Source organism: Semicossyphus pulcher, unplaced genomic scaffold, assembly GCF_022749685.1.
Source record: "Semicossyphus pulcher isolate SPU_LCO1_2020_fin unplaced genomic scaffold, fSemPul1.0.p SCAF_2, whole genome shotgun sequence".
Lineage (NCBI taxonomy): Eukaryota > Metazoa > Chordata > Actinopteri > Labriformes > Labridae > Semicossyphus > Semicossyphus pulcher.
The window spans coordinates 19,832,920-19,849,948 of NW_027211693.1; the positions used below are offsets into that span (position 1 = coordinate 19,832,920).

The 17,029-nt window shown below is 41.9% G+C and overlaps 1 protein-coding gene across 1 annotated transcript in view; it reads left to right on the forward strand.

Annotated features, from left to right (window-relative positions):
• The window catches only part of trpc7b (transient receptor potential cation channel, subfamily C, member 7b), a 53,278-nt gene that overhangs the window by 9,464 nt on the left and 26,785 nt on the right, over positions 1–17,029 (forward strand). Inside the window, exons 3-4 of the mRNA XM_069669674.1 lie at positions 7,673–7,855; positions 10,118–10,282. Of these exons, the coding sequence (XP_069525775.1) occupies positions 7,673–7,855; positions 10,118–10,282 (348 nt within the window). The remainder of the gene's footprint in view (positions 1–7,672; positions 7,856–10,117; positions 10,283–17,029) is intronic.

Consider the following 17,029-nt stretch of genomic DNA (forward strand, 5'->3'; position numbering starts at 1 on the left):
ATGGAAATTAATGAAACAATAGTTACTGACCTTGATGACACCTTTATGTCACCTGTAGGCCTTAAAAGATTAAGAACACAAATATATTCTTGAAAACAATAAAAGGTGTGAGCCTGTTGTCCTGATAGCGTCAGAGCTAAGCTAACAAACTGATGAGTGCTAACAAACTGTTGAGTTTGCTAGCTTACCAACTTTGTTAGCCAGGAGAGCTTAATTTTACATCATCAATAACTTCTTAGTGAACAATTTGCAATGGTAAGGAAAATGAAGTGACTAGAGAACACCAGCAAGCCTTAGCTAGCTAGTGTTAACGGTTAGCTAACCAGCTACTGCAGCTCACTGGCAGTTACCTCTGTTAACTGAGTGAACATTTTTAGTCCCTCATCACAGTATGGTTCCAGGCCACTGACACGGTCTCTCATTGTTAAAGGCCCAGTTCGATTTTCAACCTCAGTCCTGTCATGCTATTATGGGGAGCTAATGCCATTATGGCAGAAGAAAAATGCCTTTGGAGGATGCTATCCGCTTCTCCAATGGGCCCTGGAAAATCTATGTCAGACCACGTAAAATGCGTCATCTGGCCGAGGCCAGGGAGCTTGTAAACTTCCTCGATCTAGGACGCCTGCCTCCGATGTCATGTCTCGTTCAAAATCGTCAGGTTTGAAATGTAGACTGCAGACCTGAAGATTTTTTAGACGACCCACCGGTACATTCTCGTTGTATTTTGGATTCTGTCCCGCTCTGAGCCATTGCCTGCAGTGAAAACGGTAGTATTTCACTCCAGCGTCTCTCGCTGGGCCGTTCCTTTCAGAGGGAGGGGCGCAATGCACGCTGGGTGTTGTAGGAATGTAGAATGGGCGAAACTGCAAACTGTTTGTACAACTTTCTCCACAGCTATGCCGCCAATTTCAAACATTATTGCTTCTATCGATTACAGAGAACACCAGCTTTGACTGACAGTGACTTTTTCCAGGGGCAAATTGCTCCTTTAAGCTGTGTGTGCTGTGGTTTGTTAATATGCTGCAGAGTCAGACTGCTAGGAAGCTTCCATATTCACATTATCTTAATTAGAATTGTGAGCATTAGCCAGTTGTGCTTCCTGTTTGCTTCCTGTTGAAGCTAATAGGAGTGACTTTCTTGGTTAGATGTTCTTGAAAGTTTGTTTGCAAATTTAACAGCCAACACTCAACTCTCAGCAGTTGGAGATTTTAACATTAAGGCACAATATAAACATAGCTAACTATAGCGTTGTTTACTCTTGGTTAGCCTGTAGATATAAGAATAAAATCCTAGCATGTGCAGTTTAGGCAGTCCACTGTTCACTATTCGATATTTGGCACTGATCGCCAAGTTTGGTAGAATTCACTCGCCCAGAACATAAAGCATTAATACTTCTCTTTATAATGTTTTATCTATCAGCACCAAAGTGTTAGAATCGGTACTTTTCCAGCACTTCAAATCATCAACAACCTCAATTTATTTTGAGATTGATGCAACATAAGATAATAACATGCAAACATAGAAAAGTTTAAATGCTTAATGTGACCATGATAACACGCTAAATACACTCAAAGCAACACAGTGTAATATGGGGCACAACTTGTGTATCCAATTATGCTTAGAGGGAATAAAAAGTATTCACAAATACACAATGTCAAGTGCGAGCAAACACTACTCTCTCAGCCAGTGGCACACACATGCAGCCTGTCAGAGTGCAGTGATGAGAGAGCTGCTCCTGGTGCAGGTTTCATGTTTATGTGGGGACCGCTAAAGGCGTGTCAGGACCTCCCTAATGGAATAACATCTATCTTTAAACATCTTTTATTTCAAGACAGCCCATCAATTTCTCAAAAGAGCCCCTGGACACACACACAGACACACACAGACACATACAGTACACACAGATAAGACAGGGAGAGAGCGAAAGTAAAGAAAGTAAGAGGAGGAGGGTGTCCATTTAGATTTTTAGATCACATTTTACTCTCCTCTTGTGTCATGCTAATTTAAGTTAATTAAGTTTAAATAAAGAGACAGAAAGTGAATAAAGGAGGTTAACTGACGGGGGTGAATGTCCACTCAAGTGCAGAAACAAACTCTCTCTATCCCTCTCTTCTTCTCATCCCTCCATCTTACACCCTCCCCCCCTCCATGTCTGAATCTTGTCTCATGTCCCCCTCCTCAGTTCACTCATCTGTAACCGTTCTCACTCTGCTTCACACCGCTCGGTCTCCATTTTCAATCTCGCAACATTGTTCCTGTTCCTTTATCTCAGCCCTCGAGGCACAAACCACATGAACACCCTGAATTGTGATTGGATTTTTCAAACATGCTGAATGTATGTGGTGATTGTGCGCGTGGGTGATGAAATACCATTAATTAATAAAACATTGTGGTACATGTACTGCCCTGAAGCCTTGTCTTTCGCTGAACGGAGCCAGACATGAGATTGTAATTGATTTCTTATACTGAGCAGCCTGAGGTCAACATACACCCAATGCCATCTTTTACTCGATGTCCCCACAGGGCTATGAGGCTTGCTGCCACGCTTGACGCCTAGAAATTATTCTTTTTTGATGAACCAAATGAGGGCAGATTCTGAAATATGTACGTATGTATTGCAGCTGTTTGGTATTTAAGAGTGCGGACTAGAGATGGGAGGTTTGTATGCGTCACTCACAAAAGACAGTCTGGTTTTTTAGTCACTTGAGTCAGTTACCCAGAGCCTGAATCCCCCATTAACGGGGATTACATTTCATTGTGCAGCAATTCTAGACCTTTAATTTCTAATAGTAAAGCAAATAATTTCCTGGGGTTTGTGACGCTCATTTTCCCATGATTGTGGTCGGAAAAAGTGCTTTTTGTGTCCTGTTGGACCAGGAAGTTGTAGTTACACAGTTTGACCACTATGTAATATTGTCATACGGTGTGTCCGAAACCGCATACTATCATACTAATCATACTAATCATACTAACGTAGACTTGACGTAAAATTGAGTATGTCATGCGTTCCCATAAGATAGTATGCAATTTTGAGTATGCGAGAAATGCCCGGATGTATACTAGATCGGCCTGGATATTTGAGTATGTGACGGGAGCTCACTGGTTGTACTCAACCGCCCCAAAATGCATTGCGGCTATTCAGCTTCTACTATGGCGGAGATGGACCGGAGATCAGATCAGACATATGTAAACGATTAAGTCACGTGATACGGAGAAGACGGCTCTGAGTATGATGCCAACGGGATCCTAATAGTCAGGTTAGTAGGCAGTATGCAGTACATACTGTTTGAGTATGTATTAGGCAGTACATTAGTATGTGGTTTCGGACGCAGCCGCAGACTGTATAAAAAGATGGACGATATGACAGTTCCCTAAAACTGAAGCCAAAACATTTCGGGCGCCCCCTGCTGACTGGCTGCAGTATAGGTCATAAAGCCCGCCTCCTCCATGTTAACAGATGGGACATGAGTCAAACTATAAAATCAAAAAACACGTTAAATAAATGTTTCTCAAACATGGTTTCTGTCATTATAGGTAGTTCTTATCATGCTGATTAACGTTCAAGTGTTCATTTTCATGACAAGTTTAGTTCTAATTAGTTATTTGATGCTGTCAAAAGGATGATTGACAGATCTGTTGATAAATACGGCTCCTGCAGCCGATCTGTTCCAGATTAGCAGAGTGGAGGAGGATACCATCCATACCTGTGAACGTTAACCTCAGACCAACACAGAGAAGCTGTTCTGCTGTTAAACACACCAACGTGTGGGTCCTTTGCTGTTTTTTCTGTAATTTAAGTGTGTTTTGGTTAGGGGAAGTGGCTACGGTGGCATCACCCACCGATCTCTACTGCACAGCTCTGGCTCCAAATGACGAGATGGCAGCGTCTATCACAGTGGCTATTTTGGCATATCTTTCGTACAATGGGAGCAGATGGAGACATGTCGTCCATCTATACAGTCAATGAATATTGTCTAAAGCTTGGTGTTGTTCCCGGGGGCTTGAAGCACTCAACCGGTTTCTGAACTGCCAACTCGAGTTGACAGCTGAGTATCAAATCCAGTGAGTCACAACCGCTTAACCACCGAGACAAGTTCCACCCGCTCCCGGTGGGGGCTCCGGGGTGTGTTGGGAGAGCGGGTACTGATTTAGTAACAGAGTGAATGTCTGAGTGAGTGATTCAGTGAGTGATTCGTGTAACTCGAGTCAGACCTTGAATGCTTCATAATCAATACAAACTACGTACAAAATATAGTTCCGTTTTTATCACACCTGCTTAAAGCAAAATACATATGGATTTTGTGTAGGAGACCAGCGTAAAGAGTGTGATGAAAGTGCTCATTACCAACACGGTGTAATGGTATGTTTGGACACATAACAAACAGAGTGCTGAATGCATAATAAGAATCAGTCCTAAGGGACACCAAACCTGCCAGGAGCTCCAATCTGCTTATTGTTTGCTGCTCGGCCAACTGTTGAGGAGCAGAGTGAGGCGGCGAGGAGAGGGGAGGAGGTGTAAGGAGACAGAGGAGCAGAGGGTTTAAAGCTGCGACGATTAGTGAGGGAGCAGGAGGAGAGGAGGGTTTTAAGGCCTGACAGGAAATGTTAATTGTAGTGAGGTAGAAGAGATTAGCATATATTGAGCTGCCAGGGATTCAGATGTGAAAGCCAAATTTAACTTTTGCATTCGACGGTGGTGATCATAACTTTCCCCTTCAAGGTATTAATAAAGTAAAACTGCTTTCTCTTTCCAGCTCTTTGATAAAGGAGTACATGTGATCCCCTTAATGCTGAGAGATTATATTTTTATCTGCTGCCTGCAAGTTATTATTCTGTGCGTACAAGATAAAGTTGAATTATTTCAACACCGGCAGCAGACTCAGGCGGAGGAGCAGTGTGTAAAAAATAGAGAGAGCATCAAGTTTATGTGCATCACATTCACTCCAATGGAAGGGCATCCTAGAGGTCTCTGTATCGCTTCTTCTCCACTGGATAGGCACTATACATCTACCACAGGGGCATCTATTAGGGCTTCTATTTGTTAACTGTCATGTTTGAGGTTTTAAGACACAAAAGAAGAGGACTCAGTTAACAAAAACAAAAAGGCTTACTGTTCAGTGTCCAAGAAGAGCAGGTAGAAATAAACATCCATCCATCCATCCAGCCCAGCGACAGGGCAAGACAGGGGCTGCTTCTCATGTCTCTTAAATTGCATCCATGCTTCCTTCACTTGCGTCTTTCACTTGCGTCTTAGTCCCTCCCACCAGAGATGCATGGAGAGACGCGAGGAAAACAAGAGAGGAGAGAGGAAACGAGGGAATGTTTTTTAAGAGACATGAGACATCCTTTCCGATAAAGCGTCAGCTGATCACCGCTGGATCAGCTGTCAGTCTGCTTTAACAGCTGTTTGTGTCTGTACACATGTGCACTGTATTAATTCTAATAAAACACACAGTAACAGTGTTTCCTCTATGTATCCTGTTACCTGTTTAATAAACACCTGCACATGGAGAACAGGCTGCAGTCTGTGTTCCTGCTGCAGAGCCAGACGGACATTTCTTACCAGCACAATGTCTTTAAATTATTTGTTCATTATTTACATTTTTAATCACTGATAATCTGAATTAATTATTTAATAAGCCCAAATACTGTCTGTTCATGAACTATGAAAATGATTTATTCGGCTAAAAGTTTCAGGGTAAATTACATCACGCTGATCAAACCCTCGCTTATCGCTCCTCGGAACTCCCTCCTCTCTCCTCAATCCTCGCTCCTCCGAGCAGCGATAAGAGCTTTGAGGCGATCCTCAATATGGCGGCTCCGGAACTACTTCCGGTTCGAGCGAGGAGTGAGGAGCGAGGAGAAATCAAATAAGAGACTTGGGAAGCAGCCATGGACTTCATACACTGGGGAGGTGAGGCTAATCAGGCACAGGTGAGACGAATCAAGGAGCAGGTGAAAACAATCAGGGCAGGGCACACAATCGCACAAGCGGGCAAACGCAGAGGCAGGAAGTAGAGCATCACACATAAGAGAGACAAAATAAAACAGGAAATGAAAACTAAACACTAAATAAATGACTACACAAGAATACATGACACTTGCCTTGGGTCACCGGGGCGGTGTTAGCACCGACTGTTTACACAAGAATCATTCTGTTTGTGCTCTCTGTTTGCTCGACAATGCAGGCATATGTCAGGCCTTGATTTGTTACAACCTTCCTCGTGAGAATATAAATGGCATTGAGGTGACACTGTAACCCAAGGGAGCGTGTTGGTAGAAACATCAATCTTTATTAGTTGAAATAAATGCATAAAGGTTGCAGCTTACGCACGAGAGCTGCACAGCTTATGGAAGTGTGCAGCTTTCAATTTGTTTTTTTCTATTCAGTTGATTCACATTTATCGAGTTTTGAAGTCGTCTCCAAAATAAAATGCAAATCCGTTTTCCTTGAACCAGTTTTATGCAAATACCAGGAGAGTGAAAAAGGTGTGCTAAATCCATTGAATTCTTTTGTTGCTTCCCACCTAAAAGGCAATCATGTTCACTGAATGAAAGGATTAGCCCCCTCTTCCTTCTCCTATACCTTTCATCTGTTTGGTATTTTTCTCAGGCTCCCTTTTTATTTTTAGTCTTTGCTATTTGTGGTGGAGTAGTTTCCGACCAATATTTTGGATTTGATTCAAGTTTCAGGCATTTTCATTCAACTTTTTAGGTAATCTGTACATGACATTAGGTAGAAGTAAATGTTTGAAGGTGAGCATTTATTAAACAATATCCTGATGGTTAAGTGCATTCTGTTGTGCCCATTTCTGTTATTTCCGGTTGTAACTCTTGATTTTCCTCGCTGACGGTCGCTTTCCTTTTCAGACTGTTTGCCTTCATCTGAGCGTCCAATTTGTTTCTTTTTCTTTGGATTTTCACTTATTTTTAAAGTTGTATCTGTAGTCATCGATCTTTTCTTTGTTTGTTCAGCCATAGTAGATTACTGTTCACTCGCAACACGCTTAGCTTCTCACAAATGTCACTACAGACGCCCAGTCCATCATAATACTACTGCAAATGTAAAGGCTTTGATCAGTGGGCCATAGGCTCAATCACCATTGTGTTACCTCATTCTGCGATAGATAGTGACTTAACAGACATTTATTAAAATGAAAATCTTCAATATTATTACTTTAATCACTTGAATTACTTGAAATCAATATGCTTGCTATTAAGATTTTTAGACTGTGTCTATAGTCAAATATAATCTATAAAGGTAATCCTGCTCTCTGCTTTAGACTTTAGGTCAAATATGCACCCAACCGATTTTTCTGCAAAGTGGAGCTGATTTATTTCGAGTTGGAAAGGTCACGAACAAATTCACACTCAAGCGCCAAATTATAATTTCAAATGAGAATAAATGTCTGTATGCAGTTGACATTTCTCAGGTCATTAACCATAAAAATGGTGTAATGTCGAAGCTCGTACATAAACCAGCAGGCGGGAAAGGTAGAGCAGAAGTCTCAAAGCTGAACTGGGATTAGTCAAGAGGTTTTATAAAATGCACTTAAAAGACTGAAGTGACTGATTTACTCGAAGTTTCATGCTGTTAAAAGTTACATTTCTTCTCCTTCTCCATGTCTTTTCCCTCCCTACTCCACTATCTACCTCCGCCTGACTCCTGCAGAATGACTACCGCAAGCTGTCCATGCAGTGTAAGGACTTTGTGGTGGGTGTGTTGGACCTTTGTCGGAACACAGAAGAAGTGGAGGCCATACTGAACGGAGACGTGGATCAGTGCCCGCCGAGCCCCTACAACCGACCCTGCCTCAGCCGCATCAAACTGGCCATCAAGTACGAAGTCAAGAAGGTAAGACGGACAAAAAGTAGGTAATGAATAGACCGACTCAATAGTTCATGTTAAGTTTTAGTTATCTTTCACATTTTGGTAACATGACATGAAACTACACAACTATGTGTCCTGTTGAAAGAATTTGTAGGCTCCTCCTAAGCCACAGAGGACTTTATATAATCTATTACTCCCCATAACCAGTGAACTTGAAATGATGTGCCCCTTTATGTCTGGAAAATGTGAGAGACCCCACACATGACAAATAATGATAGCTGTCACAGTTTGTTCCTATAGTGTGGAGAGGGGAACGATATGACCGCACAGCACACCACACACTAACAGATTCTTTCAACAACAACCAGAGTTCAATTCTTATAACTGGAAATCTCACTGAATCTCTCGCAGTTAAACAGGACTTTAGAGGAAACAAACATGGCGGACTACGTGCAGGAAGAATTGGCAGTGGTTGCAGTTGATGTGCTTCCTTCTTCAGTCAGCTTGCTTCCCGATTTGCTATAGTTTCCTTCCACGTGACAATTCGTGATGATGATGAATTGAATAGCATTAGGGAGGATTAACATGGGACATAAGAACTTGTTTTACAGATGTGTGACCTATACGTTGGTTTGAAGCTGGTGTGTATAGGCTCTTTTATTTGTGTGTACATACAGTATGTGTGTTGTGGCCTCAGAGGGCCCTCTGTAAACAACAAACTGGCCTCGCTGTCAGGGAGCTAATCCCCGCTCAGCAAAGGTGTTCTTACAAAATGTCAAACCAAATCCCTTTTCCCCATTTCCCCCCTTTCCATACTCTCTCTGTTACACACACACACACACACGTTCCTGTTTGACCTTCATGTCCCGAATGTTCTTTAATCAGGTATTTCCCCAGTGTGTGAGCTAGTGTATGCGCAGGTTTGCGTGTGTGTGTGTGTCGGGCGGTACACAGCCTGTTTGTGTTTTCATCCGGTACAGGAGAGCGTGACCAATTCTCAGAGAGCTAATTACACAGGAAAAGATGGAGGGATGGATTACCATGGAAACCAGGTGGAGCGTGACTCCATGTAGTGCAGGAGGCTGGGTTTGTGTCATGGGTCAGTGGGCTGATAGACTGGTCACTGCTGGGAAACAATGTTAACTGTGATGAAGAGCTTATGGTTGTGTGTGGTCCAGATGAATGAGTGGACATGTACACAGTGTGCGTTCGATCGGCGGATGGGAGCAGAGTTGAGATAAATCGTCCCTGAATGTGATGACCGAGGCCGACTGGTGAAAGGAAGGAAGGATTGATGAGGTGAAACAAAGATGGCTGAGCCGGTTTGACGAGAGGCGGCCTGTTGTGAACAAAAAACAACACAACATTGTGTTTGACTGTTACACTTCCTGACCTCCTGCTGAGCATCGATTGCTCTGTTGATCGCATCCTTCCTCCAGCGGGAACAAAAACATCCATCCTCTCCTCCCTCAGCAGACTTCTCACTTATCTCTGTGGAAAGTCGTCATCAGATGCTGAGATGCTGCGACCTCGCCCCGTCTAGTAAAGCAAACACGCTCCATAATGAGTGTCAACACTCGCTGCTTCTTATTTGCTGCCTGCTTGCTTTACTAACTGCCTGCTAAATTGATTTTCTGACCTGTTTGTTGACTTTTTTCATTTAAATGCAGCCAAGAGGCTCGTGAATCAAAAATATATGTTTACACAATAGATGTTCTTTAAATAGAAAAGCAGCCTGCACACTCAGGTACTTGGGAATATGTTGAATATTAGCATAAAGAGAGGCAAAGTATGGTCTGTGTACCAGTGCAGAATGACACTATTTACACTAGTATACAGGTCTGTGATGCAAAAGCCTGTTAGCAGCATTTAATGCTTGTGTGTAAAACAGGCTCCAACATGGATTTAATACTCAGTCTGCTGTTTATCTACAGGGTTTTTTTCTGCAAAAATAATGAGCCCCAAGATAACTTTGCCTCTGCTGTCAGCCTGTTATATAAGCCACCTACTTCCTGTTTGTGACTACTGGGCCATTTCAGTGTAGCTGCCGCATATGTGGTGTCAAGATGTTTGCCCAACCTGCCGCTGCTGTAGAGACTCCACAGAACCCTCAGGGGATCAATAAAACAATCAGAAAAAAACCCCAAATGCTTATTAAAATCAGCTGAGAAAAAGCTTCCCTGAAAGTTTCCTAATGCTGCTAATTGCTCCTTTCCCTCTGTGCCGAAATCTTCTGTAATTTATTCTCAAATGGTTTCAATTTCTTGTCCCTGTCTGCTTCTCCAGTTCGTCGCCCATCCCAACTGTCAGCAGCAGCTGCTCACGATCTGGTACGAGAACCTGCCCGGTCTGAGGCAGCAGTCTGTGGGGGTGAAGTGCTGGACAGTGCTTGGAGTCACCGTAGGTCTGCCCTTCCTGGCCATCTCCTACTGGATCATGCCATGTAGCAAGGTATGAACACACACATGACCGCACACAAGTTAAAGAAACCAACTATTGGAGGGTAGTGAGTAAGTTCTTACAAGGGTACATCGGCATTAACTTACGCTGCACACCTCACCAGGGCCTAGACGGTTCTGATCAAGTATTCTGGAACAGTCCAGGTTACCAGACAGTGCGGCTTGTTCTTCCTTTCCTTATCTTAAGTCAGACACTGCTCTGTATGATTCATTGGCTGAAAGTTGACCAAAAGTTATCTGACTATGTAGCCTGCCCCAGCCAGGCAATGGTGAAGCATACTGATGTTTCCAAAAGCCTTTCTTTTTGTTGACTTTGTTTTCCATTATGTATTTTCTTCAAAAAACACCTTTTCTTCTTAAAATATAAACATTATAAACCTCATCCATACACCGTAAATATGAGCATTGATAACATTTTTAACCTTTAAGTGCACATATGAAAAGCTAGAAAGCTAGCGTTGCCGTGAATGTTAATTGGAAGCTAATATTAGCATAACCGTCAAAACGGCAATACATGTATGCATTCGCTCGCTGTTAAATCAGACTGAAGCGCAAAATATTACTGCACATATTTATAAAATATATCAACCACACAACACCTCGTTTCCGTACGGGCTAGGTGCTTAATTATCCTATTCCATGGCTTAATGTTGCAGAGCAATCTCTTTGTGGCAATATTCCTCTTCCACCAGCAGATGGCGGCAAAATAAAAGTCCCGTAAAATGAAAAAGCTTGTAGAAAGTATTTCCTCATTAACAGAGCTTTATTTACATGTATGAGTCATTTACAAGTTATTTTGTCTGAAAAATGAAAACAAAGACAACAGTGGCATTATAAGGCCAAACAGAACATAAGAACATTACCTGCTGTCACGTGCACCCCGTATGCCACAACACGTACAAACTTTCGAGTGACGAAAAAGCAGAAAAACATTACAAACAATGTGTTTAAACTTCTCGGACATTCAGACATTCTCAGAACATTGTTTAAAAAAAAAGTACCAGGGAGTCAACTGCTCAATGCTAATGAATGCTAACAGTCCCATACTATTGTTACAGAGCCTATAAGCATGCTAACATTAGCACTGCTAACATTACTGCATGCATAAGTGATACTTGATCCAAATCTACCTGGGGTGGGAATCACAGGGTAACTCACAATGTGATATGATACGATACTCGATACATGGCCCACGATAACGATTATATCACCATACAGCGATTCTGTAATAGTTGATATATTGAAGACAATCATACAACAATACATCATGATATCTGATAAACTGAAGAACACTAATGCCCCTAAAAAGGTAAAGTACAGGATTCATGTATTTATTCACTGCAATTTGTTGTCAGTTTCACAGAATTTGACACAAACTGAGATGAAACAATGTACGTGTTTTCAGTCCAACATTATCCTGCTGTCTTCTTCTTCTGCTTCTTTTATCCTGGTGTCAACTTTTTCTTCAACCAATTAATTTCCATTCCCGTTACCCTCATATATGTCATAAGCGCCACTGCGAGGAGTCCTGAAACTACGAGTCAAAATCACTGGGAAATATGTTTAAAGCGGCATTTTTTTGAAATTCAAATATCGATATTTGTCACCAGCCTAATAATAATTGTATGGCATGAGTCAGGATGCAATGTATTGCCGTATCAATTTTTTGTTCCACCCCTAAAATCTACTGTATCTTTTAAAGAGTTGTTCTGTTCCTTGCACTTGCTCAGGCACACACCTGTCCCACTCTTTCCCTCTGAAAGTCGTTACGTTTTATTCTCTGGGAATTTGAATATGTCGCCAAATATTCTAAAATTCATCCACTTGTTGTCAACATGTGTGACTGGGGACCAAGGTGTTGTGTGACCGACAGACACAATGACTGGAGTGGCTAAAAACATTACAAGTTTCCTATTGGAAGAGCACTGTGTAATCACAATTCAATTACAGGGCCCTGAGGCACTTTATCACTGGCTGTTAATACTCCATCAAGCAAATTATAATCTGTGAAGTGACAAACACACACACACAAATGCACACCGAAGCTGAGTGCAAATCTGCTCATCAACCTGGATAATCCTCTCCCTCAACATCAAGTGATGTGTGTGAGCGTGTGTGTGTATGAGTGTGTGCGTCAGACAGAGTTTGGAGGACCTTGGAGTGGGCCGTGTCAGGTGTCACTATTGAATTAATAATTTTGTTAGACTGAGAGAGAGAGCAGCGGATCTCGAGTGCTGAGAGCGTCTCCGCCGGCGAGACATGAATTCAATCATGAGACACTCTCTGCTTCTGATCTCAGTGTATGAAAACACACCTGCGTATGTTAATGTGTGCGTGAGTGTGGGTTTGTATCCGCATGTGTGCGTGTGTGTGATTACATCTGATTAATAATAAACCAACAGAAGAGCTTGTGTGTCACAGACATCTGCTGACGCCGATTAAAGAGCATGTTGTTATTACTGTTATTATCACTTTGCATACAATTTAAAGAAGCAGTTTAATACTGAAAAAAGACATTTGAGATGCTGAAAAGCAGAATTACAAAATCAAACTAATAACGGAGAAACAAAATGAATGTTTATAAAAGCCTAATGATGGTGTTACGGCTGCTCAACAGGGACAAAAAGGTAGATTAGATTAATTTGATGTCGAAATGACAAAAACAAAGCAAAGTAGAAACACATTAAAACAGACACGGGCTGATAGGGTGTAGTTTTCTCTCTTACACCTGGGGCTTATCATGCAATTTTCTTCTGCTCATCTCACCAATTGCTTATTCCTCGCTGCTCATAATATTCTGCATTTTCACGCCACCTCTTCAGATCATAATCAGAAGCCTGAAACCATATTACACTCCCTATCAGCGGGGAGAGATGAAGGAGATATTAACATTTCTGTAGCTCTGAAGCAAAGCAGTAAGTCATCAAAAAGATAAACTGTGAGGCTGATGAGGAACAGATATTTCATATTAAATGTGTCTCATTGATGGGAGAGGCTGAGAAACGATGAAAACATGCTGATAGTGGTGTGACATGAATTGAAAGGTGCAGACAAGAACACCCATCAGTCCTCCGTGATGCAGTAAAGAGATGAAACATAGAAGTAGCCTGTGATTGGCTGATCAGCTCTCCTCCTCTAGTACAAGCTTCATGCTTGAGTCAAGCAATCCCTCTGTCTCACTGTTTGAGCAGACTTACACAGCTCGGGTCAACTTGTTGCACTGTATGGGTGATGAATGAAGTAGTGATTCTTGTGTATCGGATATTTATTATCTTTAAAAATAATTTACCAGCCAGTACCAAACACACCATTCGAGACACAGTGAATAACATCAACGTTGCAGCACTGAGGGGATTAATAGCCACTCTGACCAGGACCACACTGTTGGTTCAGGTGGAGACACTAGATGAATAAGAAGTAGCAGAGGAGCCAGAAGGAGGTGGGTCATCATTCAGCGCCCGCCTCTGGAGACATGAGCCGGGGTTACAGCGAGTCAGCTCTGGGTTACATGGAGCCTCAAGAACACAACCTCGGAGCTGGATTTCCTGTCGTCAAACTGACCTCCAGCATAACCAACACTCCCCTCTGTGCTCTGAGGACACTGCTAGCTATAACAGTGACTGAACTAGCAATACAACTGATATATTCATACTAAAAAAATACATTTTTGATGTTGAAAAGCAGAGTTACAGAATTGAAAGCCCTTTTTAAATCGTTACGCCTCTGTTACTACCTCCGATGCCGGCTCAGAGGCGGAACGACTTCTCCCCACCTTTCCGCCTCCGTGCGTTTTACAAAGAAAATGAGACGTAACAGAGGCGTAACAATCCTGCCTTGAACTGGCGGTGTATAAGGGGCTAAACTCTGTTTGTACAACACAGTATATCTACTTAAACTGATCTCATCACACATTTTGCTGAATTGACACCAAACTTGCTGCACTGAATCTTTAGACCCACAAAAACAATCCAGCTTTTTGATTATAACAAACATTGAGCCCACGGTGCATCAAAGTGTTTTACTGAATTCTCATTGCTGTTTACAGATGCTGTAAATTCTTGCTACATAAACATCTGACCTTCATGAAAAACAATTGTAGATGAAGTGTATTACATTTCAGAATTGTTTCTCAAAAGCTGAATTTTTGACAGAATGTTGAATTTGAAGTATTACAGGAAAAGGACAAAGTCGTCTTTTTTATTGATAACTGAAGATTAGTTGAATTTTGCCTTTCCTGCATAAACAGCTGTTTTTAGTAAAAGCCTTAATTGTCATCAGCCTCAACAGAGAGGTCAAAGGAAGGAAAAAAGGAAGCATAACAAGGAAACGAGGAAGGAAGGAAAAACTTAAGGAAAATAACATAAAAGAATAGGAACTGTAAACTAAACAAGTAAACACAAAAACAGATCCAGAAAACAAAAGAAGAAAACGAAACAAAACAAGAAGTACACAAGGAAACAAAGGTAAAAAACTAAAGGATACAAGCAAGCACATTAAGGAAGCAAGAGAGGGACATGGAGAAAAGAAGGGGAGTAAAACATGTAAAACAAAGAGGGAAAGAAAGAAACATAAAAGAAGGGAAAATAGGGCACAATGACACAACCTACAAGAGAAGGAAACATGAAGGAGACAATGAAGCAAAACAAGGAGACAGACACATAAGAAGGAAACAAGAGGCTGACTTTAAATTTTAGATTTTTAGTGATTAGTTAATGAAATAAAATGATCTTTGTTGGTAAAGTTGCTTGTGTTTGTGTGTTTGAGTTACAGAGAGAGCAGTAAGAGGTTTGACACACTTGTTACAGTCCCTATAATCTTCTGTCATTTAAACACACAGTGGGCACACAGAGTTATCTACAGTCTGACAGAAGGTGTTTCCTCGTATAAGTCATCATTCAGAGTGGATGGCAGTCTGCACACTGTTTACGTCAGGTTTGATTCCCCCCGGTGGAAAGATGTTAGGGAATAATAGAGACGCAGCAGCTCCTCTCTGGCCTTTAGGGGTTTCCATTTCACACCAAACCTCCTTTATTTGCATGCCACTGATGCAGCAGCCAGCTTCAGCTCTCATCACCATCACACTGATAATAACACACAGCAGCCGGCCATATCTGTGATCACCATCTAGTTCGAGCTGAGGGCTTAAATGGATCAGTGCTATCAGGGTGGATAAATGAAGGATGCGGATCCATCCCAGCGGCAGGAGGAGGTTCTGCAGGGTTCAGATTAACCACATTGTTTAGTCATGTGTGTGGCATGAGGACCGCTTGGATCTGATGTGTTATCGTGCATGCAGAGAGTAGAGATGTCCTGTGGGTAGTTAATATTAAACACAGCAGGTTCAGAGAGAGGCAAATGTTGGGATCACAAAGACGTCGAGGTTGGAGGTGTGTTCGTGTGCATTTGTGTGTCTTGTGCACCAATATGCTACATCATAATGTCCCCATATGGTGCATTTCCACATATGATTGTTTGGCATTTAGGTACTATCATTATGAGGCTGTGAAAATGAACGTAATGCACTTCAGCAGCTGCTGTTTGCCTGCCATGATGGTTGTGTAGTGGTGCTTTTCTGATTTCAATCTCTTGAGTGTCAAAATCTCAGGAACGCTGCAAAATGAAAAATAATCTAGAAAGAAAAAAAGGTGTTTGTTTTGCTGCAATTTCACAATTGTTTATAGTTTTATTTTTTATAAACGCAAGAACTAACGCAAGTCAGATTATAATAACAGATTTTATGTTGGCAAACGAGTGAACAAATCATCCCACTGCACTTTCTTTTGTTTGACTGTGCAGCGTGTGACTGGTGTCTGTATAAAGAGACTTTGTCTGCTTGTTACTTTGCAGTGACAGGAAAGGTCCCCTGTGAAGTGTTTGCCCACTAATAGTGCTCTGTAGATGTCATTTAGAAGTCAGTCCCAACACCGTCCTGTCTATTACTGATCTGTAGGTGGCAGTAATGCACCAAGTGATGCAGCAAATACAGAGAAGAAAACAAAGCAGGAGTCAAAAGGACTTTCAATTATAACCTTACCTTAATTTAAACCTTACAACTTTAAAGTCGTAATTAATATCGTCATCTTAAGCTGGATGAAAGGTGTAATATCAAAGGTGATAACCCCACAGAGAAAAACTTACCCCACCTCCCTATTAACTGCAATTAACTAAAGAAAAGTTATATTTGAATCAGTCTTTTTGTCAGTTCTAGATGATGGTGATATAATCCACAGACATGCTGCTGCTTCCACTCTCAAATCCCTAGTCTATCACTCTGCTCTTAGATTCATAACCGGAGATAACCTACAACACTCATCACTGTACTCTGTATAACACAGTTCTGACACAGAGGCAAGACAAACGCTATCTATAAATCCCTTACTGGACATTTACCATCTTACATGGACTGCATTTGTATAACGCTTTTCTAGTCTTCAAACCACTCAAAGCTGCATTTACACTTTTTTAATCACACACACTGATGGTGTGAATGTGTGTGAATTCACACTTTGATGGCAAAGGCTGCCACGCAAAGTGCCCAACTGTCAATCAGTCACTCACACACCAATGGCTATGCAACCAGGAGCAATTTGGGGTACAGTGTCTTGCCCAAGGACACTTAGACATGTAGACTGAGGGAGCTGGGGATCGAACCTCCAACCTCTCGATTGACCGACTCTACCACTGAGCCACAGCCGCCCCAGCGTAACATCCACGCTGAACTGGACCACTGGAAGCTACA